The 18231-nt window shown below is 44.5% G+C and overlaps 1 protein-coding gene across 1 annotated transcript; it reads right to left on the bottom strand.

The window, feature by feature from the left end:
• Positions 1–2701: 2701 nt before the first annotated feature.
• Positions 2702–17409, bottom strand: TRAF1 (TNF receptor-associated factor 1). Its single transcript, XM_008946154.1, has 8 exons — positions 17201–17409; positions 15455–15539; positions 12081–12179; positions 10576–10737; positions 5386–5823; positions 4711–4888; positions 4026–4174; positions 2702–2890 (listed from the first exon to the last, which is right to left on the bottom strand). Exons 1-8 carry the CDS (start codon positions 17407–17409, stop codon positions 2702–2704), a joined length of 1509 nt encoding a protein of 502 aa, XP_008944402.1.
• Between the last annotated feature and the right edge of the window lie 822 nt (positions 17410–18231).

Here is an 18231-nt window from a genome sequence, read left to right as displayed (position 1 = left end):
CAGGGGTGACCCCAGCTCCCAGCGCCGTGGGGCCCGGGGTGGGGTAACCCCTCATCCAGTGTGCCAGGTCAAACCCCATCTCTGGGGTGCAACGTCTCCATACAGCCACCAGCTTCCAGAGGCAAAGGTGACCTTGTCATAGACTCAAAGAATCATAGACTCATAGAATCATGGAATCATTAAGGCTGGAAAAGACCTCTAAGACCATCAAGTCCAAGCAACAACCCAACGCTACCATGACCACTAATCCACAGCCCCAAGTGCCACATCTACACGTTATTTTAACATCTCCAGGGATGGTGACACCCACACCTCCCTGGGCAGCCTGGGCCAAGGCCTCACCACTCCTTCAGTAAAGAAATTCTTCCTAATACCCAACCTAAACCTCCTCTGGTGCAACTTGAGCCCATTTCCTCTCATCCCATCCCCTGTTCCGTGGGAGAAAAGCCCAACACCCACCTCGCTCCAAACTCCTTTCAGGAGAAATAGAATTCATCCCCTAGAATTGGAGAAGTGTTGTGGTGAGTGTTGCAGCATAGCTCTGCTGCTTCTCTAGCAAACCACGCCCAACATATCTCCAAGTTGCTCAGTCACCTATTTTACAGTGAAAATAACACACAAACCTTTTTTTGAGTTAGCGAGCTTTATTTAGGAAATAAATAAAATTGTAAGAAAATAGGAATGATTGTAATAAATACAGCAGTTGGCAGCATTACACAGCCATAAACGTGGCATTTTTAGGCATATTACTCCAGTGTGGTTACAGGGGCTGGCACGTCACTGGAAAAATATCTTTCTGTCCCTGAACATTTTAAACATGGAAGACAGAAAAAGACAGACAGAGACTCTGTGAGTGTGATGGCCAAGAGTATCCAGTGCCTTCCCCAGGAGCTTTGGTAGGTGTTTGTTTATGGAGCATGGTTTTTTGAAATCTGATGCTTCATCACAACAAATTTTAAGGGACGCTGGCCAGCCGGGCAGGAGAGATTTGAGAGCTCCTTGGTATGCTGGGAGGTGAGTCACAGCACGAGACATCTCCCCAGCCCTGCTCCACGGCTGCAGCCACCAGTGTCTGCAAAACACACGTGGACAAACAGCTCCTGCTTGGCCTTTCCCTGTTTGCAGCTGGCACACAGAAATACTGCAAAGGAAACACGAACAGAGGGCGTGTGGACACCCCTGGCTGTGTCTGCCAGGGCTGGCCTCAGCTCTGCTCCCAGCCAGCCCCAGCCATGGCACAGCTACCCCGTGGCACAGCTGCCCCCTGGCACAGCTGCCCCGTGGCACAGCTACCCCATGGCACAGCTACCCCATGGCACAGCTGCCCTGTGGCACAGCTACCCCATGGCACAGCTACCCCATGGCACAGCTGCCCTGTGGCACAGCTACCCCATGGCACAGCTACCCCATGGCACAGCTGCCCTGTGGCACAGCTACCCCATGGCACAGCTACCCCATGGCACAGCTGCCCTGTGGCACAGCTACCCCATGGCACAGCTACCCCATGGCACAGCTGCCCTGTGGCACAGCTACCCCATGGCACAGCTACCCCATGGCACAGCTGCCCTATGGCACAGTTACCCCATGGCACAGCTACCCCATGGCACAGCTACCCCATGGCACAGCTGCCCCATGGCACAGCTGCCCCGTGGCACAGCTACCCCATGGCACAGCTGCCCCGTGGCACGAGTCTGCTGGAAGCTCAGAAGCTGCTGCACCAAACCCAGAGCTGCTCAGCAGGGAAGCAGGGGGCCAGGCTGGCTGCTTGTTGGGAATAAGGTGCAGCAGCTGAACTTCACACACATCCAGGCTTCTCCAAGCTTTGATTTGCTTATTAAACAAAACAATTATTCATTCCTTACCTCTATTTAAAAAAAGACAAAAACATGTCTAGTAGTTACTTCCATTTTAGCGTGTAAAAAGACTTAAACATCAGAGCATGTAAAAAAAGCTGATAGAAGAAAAGATCAATATTTTCTAATAAGTCATTTGACATGAAAGTTCAGAAAGGGACTGAACACTTTAAAACTCGTGAGGCTTCCTTACTCCTGCTTGGACTGGCAGCTCTGGACTTCCCTGGGCTTAACAACCCTCAGAGCTCCATGTCTGAAACAGGAAAGTCAAACTACTCCTTTGGAAACACAAGAGGTACTTTCCCCAAGGCACAGTGTAATCTGGTCAGTGGTAGCTGAAGCCATAGAGCATCTCTTTACAGAGCACATAAATAGAGGCCTAAAATAAATAGCAAGAAATAAATTACCCAGTATAAGGAATTCAAGCCACAAATGCTATCCACAGCTCACTGCCTTTGAAGGTGGTCAATGAGCACAGACACCCAATCAGAGGGTGCCTCAGGGGGAGGAACCTGCCCTTGTCCCTGCTGGGGGAACAGCCAAGACCCCCCAGGAGGGCTGGCAGCCTGGTGCTCACTCTGTGCCTCTGGGCAAGGGCTGGGAGGGGGCAGGCAGACCCCCCAGGACGTGGGGGTGCCACGGGGCAGCTCGGCCGTGCCCCTGCCAGGCAGATCTGTGGCTGATGGGAATCGACCCCAGGGAGCCCAGGCTCCTCCCCCTGGCTCTGTGTGTGTGTGCAGACCAATACAAGCTCTCAAGCTGAGGTGGGGTTTTTTCCTTGTGAATGAAATTCAGTGGGTGATTTAGCAGAGACTCGTGTTTCAGGATTTACTGATTTGTTTCTATGATTAGAGCGTGTCCTCTTTCACATAGGCGTGTTTGGGTGACTGTAGCTTGGCCAGGGGGAGGAACATGGGGCAGCCACTTGCCACGTTCATGTCGTTCACTGGCCTCTGGAAGGAGGCAGACATCAAGTCGGGGCGAAAGGCGTCGATAACGTGTTCCCTGTTGTTTTGGTCAAGCAGCATAAATGTCACCTGAAAAACAGAAAACAGTGTGGCCACGAGGAGGTACTGAACTGAAAAATAAACCAGAAAACACCAGAGGCAGAAGGGCAAATGTGCTGCCCAGGCAGCTGGGTGCTCTGTCGATAACCAAATTCAAATTACAATGGAAGCTTCACAACCTGCCAGGTCAGTTCATGTGGACAAGGGAGGTCGTGGTGGTTCCCAGGGGAAGGGTTTAAAACTTTGCCACCCACAAAATAAAATAAAGTAAGGGATTATCTCTTGGTAGAGAACTGCACAGTCCAAAGATGTTTTTTTCCTGTCTCTCATGACAACTTGAAGAACCCTGAGTTTGGTTACAGTCATTACATCCCCCCTGTTACCGTGGTTTGGGATCAACCGCTCTGTTGCCTCTATGCAAATATGTAAAAGACACAACCTGCAGCTCAGTATAGAATCCCCCTATCTCATTACCCTTTTATGAACTCACTGTTCTTTACCTTTAAATGTGAAGAGTATGTAATAGTTTTGTAATAAAGTGAGAACTGGGAACTTTGATTTCTACTTTTGGGGGCCACTAAGTGGTAGCAAAGCTTTTTGTATGAAAACCTCACCAAATTATTACCACATAGAGGCAAGTGCTGGAACAGAGATCAGAACCCTGTGCCCACTTCCACTGTGTCTCTAACCATTGCTGCTATTATCAGACTGCAGTTGTAAAATGAGAAAAAATAAGACAGGGATCACATAAGACATCTTTGGCACGTTTGTAAGCAGAACTCTGCCTCACATTTCTGACACTGGTGCTTTGGGCAGCAAATCATAATTCCCTCATAAACTGGTATTACCTATGTACAGCAAGAGCCAGGAAAAAATGTGTCTCTGGCTTTAGTCCAGATGGACAGAGGTTGGGACAGAACAAACACCAGGATTCTGGTGTCTGAAAATCTATGAGCAAAGTACAGAGTCTCGGCTGGAGCAGCTTTCCCTGTGTGTAAGTGACTCCATTCAGAGGGAAATTCTTAGTCAGGATTACACCATGGCTATCTGAGAGGAAAATGGGAAAGCACTGCAACTTCCACTGAACTCCAGAGGAAAAGTTCCCTCGTGTTCACTGGCAGAAGCAGAGGTTTGTGCTCAGATCAGGTAGGAAATGTCACCTTACCTTGTGTCTGAAAGGCCACGGGAGCAAAGCATCGTAATCCCCTTTCATGACCACAAAGAACAGGGACAGGTGGGTTCCTTTTCCTGTCCCATCCCCGTTCAGATAGACCCTCAGGCAGACCTTGTAGCCATACTTTGCAGTGTAGAAAGCTGAAAATCAGAAGTCCTCATTAGTCCTTTGAACAAAAAGCCACAGTGAGTGTTCTGTCACACAGGAATAGACAGCCTATGACGTGGTTTGCCACCACAGAGATGGGATTATAAGCAATGAAAATCCAGTGGTTGGAATCCTTTCAGTGCCTCACACCTCAGTGAAAATTACCTGTTATTAGCCATACAAGCATATTTTACCTAATCAAATGACTTCCCAGGTGGGAGCTAACAGCCTCAGCCAGCCTTTCGCTACCAGCTGGCACCAAGGTGTGGGCACACAGGATGGGTGCAGCAGATTTCACTGCAAGCAAAGGGCCAACTGCAAAATGCCAGCCCAGAACAGAACCCAGCTCCGTGGAAGAGCACGTCACAGAGGCAGGAGAGCACGAGGCCTTCACATAAACAGCACCTCAGTTTAAGGAGCTATTTGATAAAGGCTCTCCTACCCAGAGGAGCAGGAAGAAGCTACAGAAATCGGGGGGTTTTCTGGAGGACTGGGCTTTGCTAACCCACGTACCCACCCTGTGTTTTACCTGGTGAATACAAACTGACTGTTCTTCCAGTCACAGAGTCCTGTAGCTTCCTGCCAACATCTGTTATTTTCCACAGAAAGACCCCATCATAGGAAGCTTGCTCAGAAAACAGAAGGCTCTTGTGGAGACTGCTCAGGCCTGCGTCCTTCTGCATGAGGCAGCGGTGCAACTCTGCAATCTAGAGAAAACAAATCAGCTCTCAGTCATCCCTCCTCTCCAGGCTGTTCTGCTGCAGAGGGAACAGAATCATTCTGGAGTCTTCATGTTCTGGAGGGTCTCGTTTGATTTCCTTTTAAGTGACAGCTATGTGTCAACATGGAAAGCAAACAACTGGATAGATGGTTGTTTGGTCCTCCAGGCACAACACTGCTTTAAGAGGATCAGTCAAACTGCCCTGCTTGCTCAGTCATCATGGCAAACTCTGAACATTCAAAACTTTCAGGAATATCTTGGTACCCAAACAGGGACTTAGATAACAAATATTAGAGATTCCCATTTGAAAATTTATGCAAAACACCAAAAGGATCCTGTAGGTGTGTCCGAAACTTAACACTTCACAGGTCAAACTCTTGTGCCCATCCCTGTCTTGATCTCTACATCACCTCTCACTGATGTATGTACATGTTTGTTATCTATAGAAGGAGCACACAGACAATACTTAGCATAACTACTTACCTTCAGTTCAAGGCCTCGTATTATATTTTGATCAAGCTCACTCTGTCTCCGTAAGGCTGTAATTTCCAAGTGGGAGGTCTCCACCTCTTTATTGAGCACTGCCACAATATTCTCAAACACATGTAGCTTATTTTCTAGCTCAGAAATCACTTTTTCCCTCACAAGTTGTTGCAGAACAGATTCATCTTCAGAAACAGAAGATCCAGGAAAACAGTCTATTTCCACATCCCCGTTGATTTCCAGCCCTGCTGGGACCTGCAGGTCAGAGATGCTTTTTCCTGCACCATTCACGTTCAGCTCTGCCTGTGGGATGAAGCCATTTGCAGCTTTGGCAGCAGTGCACAAACTTGCCTTCAGCTGCTTTATGTGCTGCAGCAGAAGTAGCATGTGGGCCCCAACTGCTGTTTTTTCATGCTCCTTTATCTTCCCTTTGCTCCCCTGTAAGAAGAAGACACTGTCAATACACTCTCCATACACCCATCACAACTGGCCTGGGGCCAAATCAAGCAATGTTCCCTTTGGCTTCTTAGGAGTTGGAAAAACTGCAGGCTACAGGTCCCAGCTACACAGTGGCTGACTCAGAGGAGACATGGAGAGAGGAAAACCACCAAGCCCTCTAATGATCAGTTTAGGCTACATTGTACACATGCTATATAAAAAGAATTGGCTCACATTGCTATATTAAAAAGAAGGCCAGGCAGAGTCCCAGCAAGATTCTCAAATAAATCAATATTTAATACATAATCTATGCACAAAAGATGGCACAAGACAACAGATGCCAACTAAAACACAAAGAAGGCCCATTACTGGTTTAAGAGGCATTAGCCTGAAGAGAATATCCAAAACAGAGTGGAGCAGCATATCTGATAAACCAGCAGAACTGTAACAAACCTCTGGTTTTACCTGACATGAGCACACAGTGCAGGACACGGAGTGTCACAGGCTGAACTGCACCTTACACCCGCCACGAAACCAGGGCAGTTCCAACATCACCTCTGCTGGTCTATCTTCTCTTAAGGACATACCTAAATCAGGGCCTACTGCCTTGAGCACAAAGGCTGGCTAGCCAAAGCCACTGTACTGCACTGGGCTGTGCACCATTTGAGCCCTTCCTGAGGGCAGCAGTGTCACTCACCCTAAATGAACAGCCAACTTCAGAAAAACGACAGCCGTCCTTGCTGATTAAAGGTGTAGAGAAGTTCTGTTGAGGAAGAAAAAAAAGAAAGAAAATAATCAAATACTATTTGAAAGGTTTCTTTTACTTACCTACAAACAACTAGGCTGCAATCCCAACAGCTATAAATCAGGTTTGTTCAAGTCAAGGCAATACCACAGCTTGTGTCCAACCAGCTTTAAAAATTCATTGGTAAATCAATCAAGAGTGTGGATGATTGCACGTTTCTTGCACTCAGCCTGGCAGTGAAGTGTCCACCCAACAGACCCCACGATGATATGACATAGTTTAACAAGCCCCAGTGATCCCCCAGTAAAAACTTCTCCTAAATAAGATGCCAACAGGCCAAGTGGCCCATCACAGTGGCAAACACCGTGCCCACAGCCCCTCCACCCTCTTCCCGTGCTCAGGGAGCACACAGAAGAGCTGAGTCGTGCAGCACATCCTGGGAATGACCTGAGCCATCAGGCCAAAAGCTCTGGCTGACATTCAGGTTGAGTCCCCTTCACAACCAAAAGCTTGAATCTTCAAATATGCTGTTACACAGCTCGTTCTCCTTTTGCTCATGGGGGTCCCCCTGAATATTTGAAAGGAAAAAACAATCTCCCTGTTTTTGTAAGATTAATTGAGAAGATAATTTAATAAAATTAATTGTGGGAGGAGGGAAGAGAAGGCAGTCAGAAGAGCTATGCTGGGATGTAAAAGCTCCTGGATACAACTGCCACATCTAAAGATGTTCTCAGATCTTCTTTTAATCTAAATGAACAAGTGATACTTTTATGAATTGAAACAAAGCTGGACTGAATTCACTCATCTTTACTTACCTTTTGCTTTGATGGTGTTTCTGTTTGCAAATGGGTTTGTTCCTTACATAAATTGCCTTCACATGAATGTTCCTGTCATTAAAACAAGAAGAGTTCAGTACATTATTAAAATCATTGAGCGTCTTTATTCAGAAGTCTTTGAAACAAAGCCTGTGTTTAGGAATACTATTACCATTTTGCAGAAACTTGGGGATTTGGGAAGCTTTTCAACAAGAAATTCCGTGTTATGGAAGAAAAAATTTACAAGAGGTTTCTTGCTTTCTTCCTGGAAAGTGTGAATTTAAGGAACAGTAAAGGAAGAGGGGGTAATTTCCCCAGGAGCACTAGGAGCTCCACAACACATGGTGAAAAATCCTGACCCCATCCAAGGAGTGCCTGCTCTAGGCCTCATGACACAATAGGCTGCAGAGTTCTCTGGCTTCTCTTTGGAGGAAATAATGTTCAGAGATTTGGGACTAAAGCACATCTGCTGAAGTGGGTGCCACTGCCCCTGCACTCGGAGGCCTCTGGGGCAGAGCCCCCAGGCTGGTGACCCCTCTCCTCAGCCCACAGGCTGCTCTGGGGTGCATCTCAGGTGCAAGTACAAAGTGTGATCTTCTGCTTAGGGAGCCCAGAACTTTTGGAAACTACTTACAGATAGTTTGCAAGGTCACCCTGGGAAACTCAATGCAAGACTGTAAGTCTTGCCCTGTTCAGACCATAGCTGTGTGGGCTGGTGACCCCCCTCCTCAGCCCACAGGCTGCTCTGGGGTGCATCTCAGGTGCAAGTACAAAGTGTGATCTTCTGCTTAGGGAGCCCAGAACTTTTGGAAACTACTTACAGATAGTTTGCAAGGTCACCCTGGGAAACTCAATGCAAGACTGGCAAAGTGCAAGTCTTGCCCTGTTCAGACCACAGCTGTGTGCATACATACCTGTACACACACACACAGTGACATGCAGGTGGATTCCAGAACAGAAAGCAAATCTACAGGAAACTCAAATATAAACTCCTCTTGCATTGACTTCATATAGTTTGCTCAACGTGCAGACCCTTCTGGCATCCTGCTTATTAACATTCAGAAGGCTGGAATCCAAATTTTCCATCCTGATGTGCTAATGCAAAACGCATTCCCACTAACAGGAGACTTCCTGCCCTTCCTGGCTCCAAGGACTCCTGCAGTAATCCTCCTGCCTTCAGCTCACTCAACTGTAATGTGTGCATTTAACACAGCAGCTGCTGCCCTTCCATTCATACTGTTTGGGGGGCTGTTTTAAATCTTCATGAACTTTGCATTTCCTTTAGCAGTCTAGAATTGTTTTGATAAAGCCATTTCGGCAGCCTTCAGGTCTCCCCCACAGAGTCCTGAGGTTTCCCTTTCAATCCTCAGATGTAGAGTTTTCTCACTCTCTACCTCATTTTTCAATACTCTGTATCTCAGCTGTTGCACAAAGTATGCCTTTACTTTCTTCCTTTCTGCTGCTTCACTCCTTCAGATAGATGATTTCTCAAGGTTGAGAGGGAACAGCGAGAAGTTTCATTAAAACATGTAAATGCAAAAATCACAAGACCAATAATTAATTGGCTGAGGTGGAGAGAGCAAGAGCAGTGCCCTAAACTTACTATTTGCTGCCAGGGGATTATGGATATGTGGAATACACAAACCAAATCAAAATTCATATGCCACGGAACTGCAAGTTTAATAACAGAGATCATGTAACCAGCAAAATTTTACAAATACTAAGTCAGGCAGAGAAAAATCAACATCTCAAGACCAATCCCCTGCTCGGTTGCCAAGGTTTCCTAACCAAAAAATTAATTAGATGATAGCTAACTGGAATGAGTGGGAGGGAAACAGTTCTTCACTGCAGGAAAATGAAGCCTGCTGAGGTGGATCCGCGGTATCACAGACCTGAGAAGAGAAAGGTGCTCAGGGAACAGAGCTCAGGTTTCCCCCTCCAGCCTGCCCACTGCACCTACAGAAGGCTGACAGGGATTAAGTGTTGCCACCTTCTGGTGTTTACAATCTCTCTCAAAAATAAACTGGATGCAGCACTGGTAAAATCTCCCTAGGTCCAAATACTCTTCTCTCTCTGTAAGAGTTAGTAAGATGCAAAGAGCACATGCAAAGGCTTCCCAAGAAGCATGTTTTAGCAAAAGCACCTTGTTCTTACCCCAGAAGAACTGTGGCCCCCATGTTGAGTAAATCTCACAGCTCAGTACTGGGGAAGGCATGAATTTGTGACAGTTACAACCTGCAGAGCTACCCACTCCTACTTACTGCAGTCTACACTTCAAGACAGTCACAACAACCCCCCTGCCACGCAGGTCTGGTCTCACTGTGCTTCCATTCCAGGACAAAACTCCAAGGCTGGCAATTACTGTCTTTAAATCATCTGGAGGGAACAATATTCATTATGCTACCCCCCAAAAGAGAGTTGCCCAACATTGTCTGACACAGCAGAGCCCACAGGGTCTGAAGTTTGGTGGGGCTGGGACGAGGATGTTTTCAAATGGAAACACACAGACAGGCTGTGGGCAGGCACAGGGTGTCTCCCATTCATGCTGCTGCTCCTTTGCTCCAGGAGGTTTTAATCACAAACTATATATATATATACACACAGAGGGTATATACACATACATCTTGCAAGTTCCTGTCACAACAGTGGGAAACATAACTTCAACATAAAAAAAATAAATATCTATAAGTAGTCACTGAGAATTTTGTGGCAGATACAGAGCATGGTCCTCCTGGTCCATATGGACACTGCTGCTCATTTGGAGAGTTAATCTGATCCTATCTAATAGAAATACTATCTGGCAAAATCCTGCCTCACAAATCTGTGGGCAGTTTTAGTCTGAATAAAACTCCAGCCACTTTTAAGATCTCTTCCCTGCCACTGTCTGTGTTCTTCTGCTCCTTTACCCACCTTATACTGGGACACATGCTTTGAGACAGGAGCTAAAACATGGGCTGTCCAAGCCCTGGGTGAGCACAAAGCTGTTTCCCTCTCTGCTGTAACATCACAAGAAGACTATCAAATACAGCTCATTTTTCCTTCCAACACATGCATGGAAAAATCAGCAAACTCAGGAAAATCAAATATCCTCCAAGAGTAATAGCATTCGTGAAATCAGGATGGAAAATGTCATGATAGATCATTGAAGACATTAATATAAAGCCCTAATTTGAAACAGAGAAACATTCTTACTTGGTATTCACTACTGGATAAGCTCCTCTTACACTTCTGACACGTTGTCACATTATTAACACATCCATTTTCCAAATGATCTGCAAGCTTCTTTCTCATCACCATGTGTCCACAGCCAGTGTGACAAGGGATTAAAGCATATTCACATAAGCTCTGATGCTCCTGGAAGTAAAAAGCTATAAAGTAAAAACTGAACTGCAGATACACATTTATCATGACCCTGGTCACAGCTTTTTCCCTTGTATTAGAGGCTCCCCAACTTTTACCCTGTTTTTTTTTTTGGGGGGGGGGGGTTCTGGTGGGGAGAGTTTTGAACACTGAGCCCATCCTGCTCTGGCTGGTACAATGAATGTGGTTAGTCTGCTGACATCTCTGCAGAGCATAAAAGGATGGTCATCTGACACCTTCTATGCCACAATTACAACACAACCCTTACCTATATTCAAAATAACTTCTAAAACATTTCCTTTTCACTCTTTGCACCATCTCATCTCAGCAAAGAAAAGCATCAGCATCACTTATTTCATAGCTACATCCAACAGATGCACTTTCAGATCCATAAACCCACAGCATTTCAAGAACAACTCTCTACTCTGACCCCTTTGCCTGAGGCTTCTGTAGGCATTGTGTCACAACTGATTTTGTCTCTCCAGGGAGATGGCTGTCCCCTAGAGAACAGGCTCAGAAATGCCAATTTCAATCACATGCCCAACCCTCAAATCAATTTTGCCATGTGTTCATGCTGAGGGGCTCCAATTCTCAAAACTATGAGGCTAAGCAAACTGGGAGGATTTTTCCTTAAAGAGGAGTACACTCAAATAGAAAATATATGCAAAATAAGCAAAGAAAAGGCAGCAGCTCCTCAGAGGCTAATCAGATAGACTGTCATACAAGGTGCACAGCAGATTTGCTGGTATAATTGCAGAAAGACCTTCTCTTCCTACACCAGGGGACCAAATCAGAGCTGCTTTGTTATCAGAGTATGCTGCATTTTTTTCAGTGTCCTAATTTGTACAACAGACTCACAGATCTTGCCCACTTAAATGTTTCACCTGGGGCACTTCAGTCAGAAAAGAATGATGAACACATTCAATCAATAGGTATCATTTACAAAGGAGGAAATTATCTTTTCATATAAAAACATACTAAGGATATTGCCCATAAAAGTGTCTTGGAGATGGAATTATTCTGGTCAGTCAAAAACTGCTTGTAGCATCCTTCCATTTAAATGATAAATAAACCCAATGGGGAAAAAAAAATCATAGTTGATGTAAATTTGTACAACATTCATTTCACAATCATTCAGGATGTTCTGGATGTGGTCAAAGCCCTACTCAAGTTAACAGCATGGTTTTAGCTATTCTCTTGTTATAAAGCATGATACTTTTGCTGATTCTAATGACATTGAACTAATTAGTGCTTGCTGAGAACCTAGTTTCATTGCCCTTCTGTCCCCATTTAAGGAAGAATATGTGTTGATTTAAATAAACTGCCTTGAAACATACTTCAAAATTTTTCATGATACCAGACCAACTGCATCCCAGGGTCACACAGTGTACTCTGAGTTCAGAAATCTCTTTATTAATGGCAGCATCACCAAAAGCCTGGAAAGTAAACAGAGGAAGGAAAATAAACACTGGTCAGAAAGTACTCCCACGTGCATTTTTCACATAGGAATAAGATGACTCTGTCAGTACCTCAGATCTTGATAAATCCCTTGTTTTATTTGTTTTTAAATTTACTGTACTGTCATAAGAGTCTCTAACTTAGCAAGTTAATCTTAGTGTAATAGAAGCCCAAATAATTATTAAATAATGTCTGCCTTATGGTTCAAAAAGAAACTATTTGATACTATAGAAATGACCTGAAAATATTCCTAGTCAACTACAGCTATTACTTCCTTTTTGCAGAAGCCTAAAATATGTCCCATGCAATGAATGTGCTGACAGGACCCTGACTATAGGGTGCTGCCACGTGCCACTCTTAATGAATGGGTTTTATAATTGGGGTCATTAACACCTCCTAAACGTGCTGCAGACAGGACTTGAGACTGTTCTGCAGCACAAGTACATTGCTCAGACCATGGCTGTTTCCACTTAGCATGGCACTGTGCACTAAAGGAATAGGAACCATATGTGAGCAGGGTTTTTTTTTGCACTATGTAGATTTTTTTTAAAATTATGTTAACCATGAAGAACTGGACAATTATTATGTAAATAATGAAACACTACACACTTAATATTCCAAGCTGGACAATCAAAACAGGTACACTGAGACAAGAACAAGGCCTGCTAAAGTTGAGGGCATGTTTCTAGATCCCCTGTGGTATAAGTATGTAACACAGAGACGTGGATGTCCCAGGTAACAAGAGAGGGGGTGGGAAGCTTTATAAATAGATGGAGGAAAGTATTTACAAATGGTACCCCCACTGCAATAAAGTTATTGAAATTCTACACAATGAGCTAAAAAAATTAAAAAAAAAATTATCAGAATCAATCTTCCTGGTATTTTTTAAGCTAGATACAAGGTGTTTGCACTTACCTACGTGTGTCATGTTAAATCACACAAAAGAAGCTGAAATGGTAACAATGAAATATGTTTCTATATGCAGAGTCTCACAGAAACTCATCTCCTAATTGGAACCTGCAAGCAAAGTTCAGAACTTTGCACTTTAATTGCCAACAGCTTGGCAAACAAGGAATTAAAAAATAATCATGCAGGTTGTACAAAACCCTGTATTGCTCCCTCTGCATGTATGGAAGAATTTATGTAATAAGCTGGCAATTGATGTACAATTAGTGAAAGCCCATCAGCCCCATCCTCAAAAACATTCCACTCTAATTCATCAGCAAAATCAAAGAAAAGAAATTCAGGTTATCAGGCACATGGTGGCTTTTTCCCCCTGTGTCATGAGAGAGAAACTCAAGGAATTTCCTGACATTACAAAATAGATAATTTACAATATATTTAACTACAGGGACAATCCCAACAGCACATGAGTTTCTTACTGCTGTGTGCATTCCCTGTGCTTTTTGTTTCACACTTGCAGTTGCTAGATCATTGTGGACACCACTCAAGTGAAAAACATGACAGGAAATCCTCATCTCTTCTTTTATCTGCACAGGCTACTGCTTCAAAACACTCACCTAAACTTTTGCCCTCTTATCTGGGAACCAGAGTTTGCACAGAACTTTAGGGACCTTAGTCAGACCCTCATACAGTAAATGAGATGACTCTCACTGACATAAAGTGCTCTGGGCCAAACAGAAGGAAGCAGAAAATATTTCTCTCTGACTGGATATAATGTAGTTGCATGTCTCTCCTCTTTCATCTTAGCTATTCCAAAGGAAGATGTTGGTGCAGGAGCTGCTGGTGCCCCCATTCCTCTCACTGATTTCAGCCATAGGTGCAGATGCTCAGGAACTGACCCTGATGAACAGCACCATATGATTGGAAGTATATGTTGCATAGGAAGGGATCATAAACTAAAAGTGTAACAAGGAAGGGATGGGAGTTACCACAGAAAGAGATGATGGGATAAGCTAAGGCAAATACACCTCCTGATAGGGCCTTTCTCTTCCTTGTGTAGGTATCTTTTTAAAATATAAACACATAAGCAGACAGCACAGGAAATAAACACTGAGCAAAACCACAGCAAAGGTAAAGCACAGATTATCAGGCATAGATATAAAGAATAAATCTGCCAGATGCTTTTCATTATTCCCATTGTTGTAAGTTGATCTCTGCAGGCAGATCCTCACACCTTCGTGGTGACTGACTTCAGCCAGACTCTCCACAGGAGTAAGAATCTGCCCAGGCAGATCAGCTTGCAGGAGTGGGGCCCTGTTCCCAACACCCCACCCACAGCCTCTGCAGAAAGTCCCAGCAGATGTAGTGAGAATCCCAGAGCAGAGAAATCCCAGAGTTATAAGAGAACTGAGAGCACAGAGTAAGTTCCCAAGGGGCTAGCTGCACCTACCTGTGGTTACATGACACATGAAATCCTGGTACTGAGAAATCTACTGCAGAATTGAGGATTCCTCCAGAGACATTACCAAGTTCAGCATTAACTGCAGATGCATTATTTTGCTGCAGCTGCTTCCTAAACTTTGCCTTTTGCCTCCCTGCCAGCTGCCTGTTGGGTTTTGTTTTTCCCTTACAAAGTTATACAGAGCGTGTGTCTCTGGGTATTCCTGAAAGTGATCAGAAAGGAGGGAAGGAGACAAGCTGGGACTGAGCCCTGTGGCCCAGCCTGTATTCAGGATACAGAACAGGGCAGTGGTCTGCCTGGAAAATCACACCACAGCAAAAGAGATCTGCACTGCTAAATTACAGAGGAAACATTTGCCAGTGAAAATTTTCCTCCATGTTTATGTTCAGCTCTAAGTTTTCCACTATTTCCTCCCAATACCTTGGCTGTCAAAATACTTCCTAGGCTATTCAGCTGGGTGACTGCACTAGCTTTTTTCTTAGGGATGCTCCACCTGTGAGTTTGACAATGTCTTTGAAGGGTACAAGGAACCATGAGATTGGAAAATCCACTAGGATACTTCTGAAGGATAGTAAGTAACAGCTAAGACACATTGCAAGTAGGAAAGCACCAGTTACTCTGAGACTATAAAAAGGTAATTATGTAGAAGAATGTGGGATTTTCTGTTGCAATAGCTGACAGATTTGGAAAGTACTGAGGCAGCCACTATGGGTTTTAAATCAAACACTGTGGGAAACCCAAATGACTAAAAGCATAAGTTAAAAAGTGTAATTATCAGTTGCTATCATATTTTGTATCATTCTCCCCCAAACTATAGTCCACTGATGACTATAGAGTAGCTCAAAGAATAGCTAATGGTAAGTTAATGAACTGTGAACTACAGCTTACCCTTTCTTCTGCCAACAGGCTTCCCTCACTTAAAGTGCTGGGATCTTCCTCTTTACATTTCTGGCAAATTGCATTTGTATTGTTTCTGGCAAAAAGAAAGAAGAATGAAATAACAATCAGTGTACTGTAGTTTGGGAGGTCTTTGTAGAGACATTGAGACAAATAAAAACAGGAGAAATATAATTTCCACTCAGAATCCATAGTCCTTGCTCATTAAAAGGGCAATTCTTGAATACATGGACATAAAAAAAAATCCCCAGGGCCAGGACTAGTCCCATAAATCTTATCTGTATTTTAACAAAATAAGAGCAGCCTGGATTATAAAAAAAAATAAATATGAGAACCCATTTCTCTCATTATTTATGCAAAAACACAATGTAGAAAAGGTAATATGAAAACTAAAGTCTTCTAAAACACAGAAAATACCCATTTTCCCAAGACAGGTACATAAACTTCAAATTACAGAGATATAGCAGAACCAGTGCAGAATTGAGTTCTAGAGTGTTAACATCCTAGTGCAGCAAAAAAAGGTGTAGATCTACTCTCAAAATACTTAGCACAGAATTTTATATAGGAAAAGCAAAAAATAAAAACCCCAAACTTTACTGGAGATGTTTCATTGCCAGTGCTGCTTAGCTTCCAGGCAAATAACAAACTAACACAGGCTGAGCAGCCCACCAGAAGAGCATCCACCCAAGGAGAGCTGAACAGATTTCAAACTGTCTAACCAGTCTGTGTGAGCCAGTTTCCCATCTCTGCTACAGGACTCTAGTGGGAAGATAGAACAATTCTGGTTATGTTCTGCTGACACTTTTCTGAATTTATGGTTTATGTTGCTTCATCAAAGGGTTTTGTTCTAGATTTACAGTAATGGATTTACGTAAGCTCATCAAATATATTATTTTCAATACATTTTTATGTTACTGTTTATCTTCAAATCATATGCGGCCAGTGCATTGACTCAGCTTTTTGGGTGCCCCACACTGTGCTGAGAGCCAGGACTTCACAAATGGCCCCCCACAAAGCAGCCCAGTAATAATATCCGTGAGGATTCACAGCAACAGGCTTCTGACTTGGCCAGTACGAAAGCCCAGCCACTGAATCCTGACAGCTGCTCTCTTCCAGAACATCCGAGCTGAAGTCAGCTCACGTCCATGGAGCTGCACTGCACTTTCCCCTCCCACCTGTGGGGCAGACATACCCTTTCCCACAGGCTCTGGATCAAGGTGTAATTGTCAAAGGAAAAGGCAGGATAGAAGCAGGTGATCACTCAAAGCAAAACCCCACCCAGCTCCTGGTTTTTGGGTTTTCCAGGACTAAGGTTGTCATTGTTTGTCACTAATGGCAGCAGCACCTTAACATGGCGGGAACCAGCTGAAATATTAAAAATAAAACTCTATTATAATGTTTATTAAAATCTCATGATGTCACTTATCAAAGGACTGTAAAGTGCCATGGAATTATGAAGTCAGCTGTGCAGTAGTTCTCCAAGGTTAAATCACAATCAGTATCTCACTCATACAGAGAGAAAACCTGATGCCCAGTAACCCAGCCAAACCTGCCCTGCAGACTGGCACACTGGCTGTGAGGAGGAGGTAGAGAGTAGCCTGCAGGTGAGTACCCCCAGGCAGTAAAATGACTATAGGCCAGCAGGCCACAGACTCCTCTGCAGGGCTCAGGGGCACGATGAGGCCCCCAGGAGCACTTGCAGCCCTGGAGGTGTGACCCTCTGGGGCCGGGACCTACCGCACAATCCAGGAGAGGCAGGCTGAGCAGTACCTATGCCCACAGAGCGTCTGCAGGGCCTTCTTCAGAACGTTATTGCAGTTGCTGCACAGGTACTTCTGATCAGGCACATCCTCACAGATGCTCGTGGGATATCCAAAAGGAAATTCGTTTTCATCAGGAGAAGAGCCGGGGACGTCCTGCGGGCCTCCGGTTGTTTTCTCAGCCATCTGAAGTAAACTACTGTCAGAGATAAGGAAAAAAAATAGGTGTTCAAACAAGCAGGCACACGCTCGCTTTGATGTGAGAGAATACAACAGGCATCAAAGCCCACAAGCAGCTCCAAACTCGTGCAGTAATCTAGTGATCTGTTTAACTGAGCCTGTAGCTGACATGCGTGACTAAATGTCACTGTGGGGTTTGACTAGGTACCAGCAGGAAATTACTGTACAGATTTAAAATTTCCCTCAAACACATCGTCAAAATGGATAATATATTAAAATGAAAGGTTGGGGGTTTCTTTCCAGAGTTTTTTAGCTTGCAGAAAGATGAAGTAAGTATTCCCATCATCTCAGAGCTGCAATCCCGTCAGCTCACACCACGCAGGATCACTTCCTGCAGAGTAAATCCCCAACCACCTTCAAACACCAGCAGCCAAAATTTGCAACTACACTTCACAGATGTAAAAAACCTGAGCAGCCGACGCGTTGGCAGTGACTTCCCTGGAGTCATAAAGCTGCTGGCAAAATTTAAAGGGAAATCTCAAGTTCTCAAAAAATGTAATGCCTGTGCTCTTACCAGATGGACCTCCTGGGCCACGCACACCAAGGTGTCGTGGGTGTTCATCACTGGGTTTGGTTAACGTGAGCCATGCAGCTGGGTATTTTTGGAAACGCAACCAAAACTGATTCTGGTGTCTCCACAATCACTCAGAAAGTTCAAGAAAGGTTTGCACCAGGATCTGGTACAGATTGATCATAATAGTGCCTTTATAACCCTTTTTTTTTTTCCCCATAACAGCACTGACACACAATAACCTTTCTCGGTACTAT

The sequence above is a fragment of the Merops nubicus genome, unplaced genomic scaffold (assembly GCF_000691845.1).
Source record: "Merops nubicus isolate BGI_N331 unplaced genomic scaffold, ASM69184v1 scaffold17500, whole genome shotgun sequence".
NCBI lineage: Eukaryota > Metazoa > Chordata > Aves > Coraciiformes > Meropidae > Merops > Merops nubicus.
The sequence above is the reverse complement of the archived record's forward strand: the minus strand, read 5'-3'. Positions and strand labels throughout refer to the sequence as shown.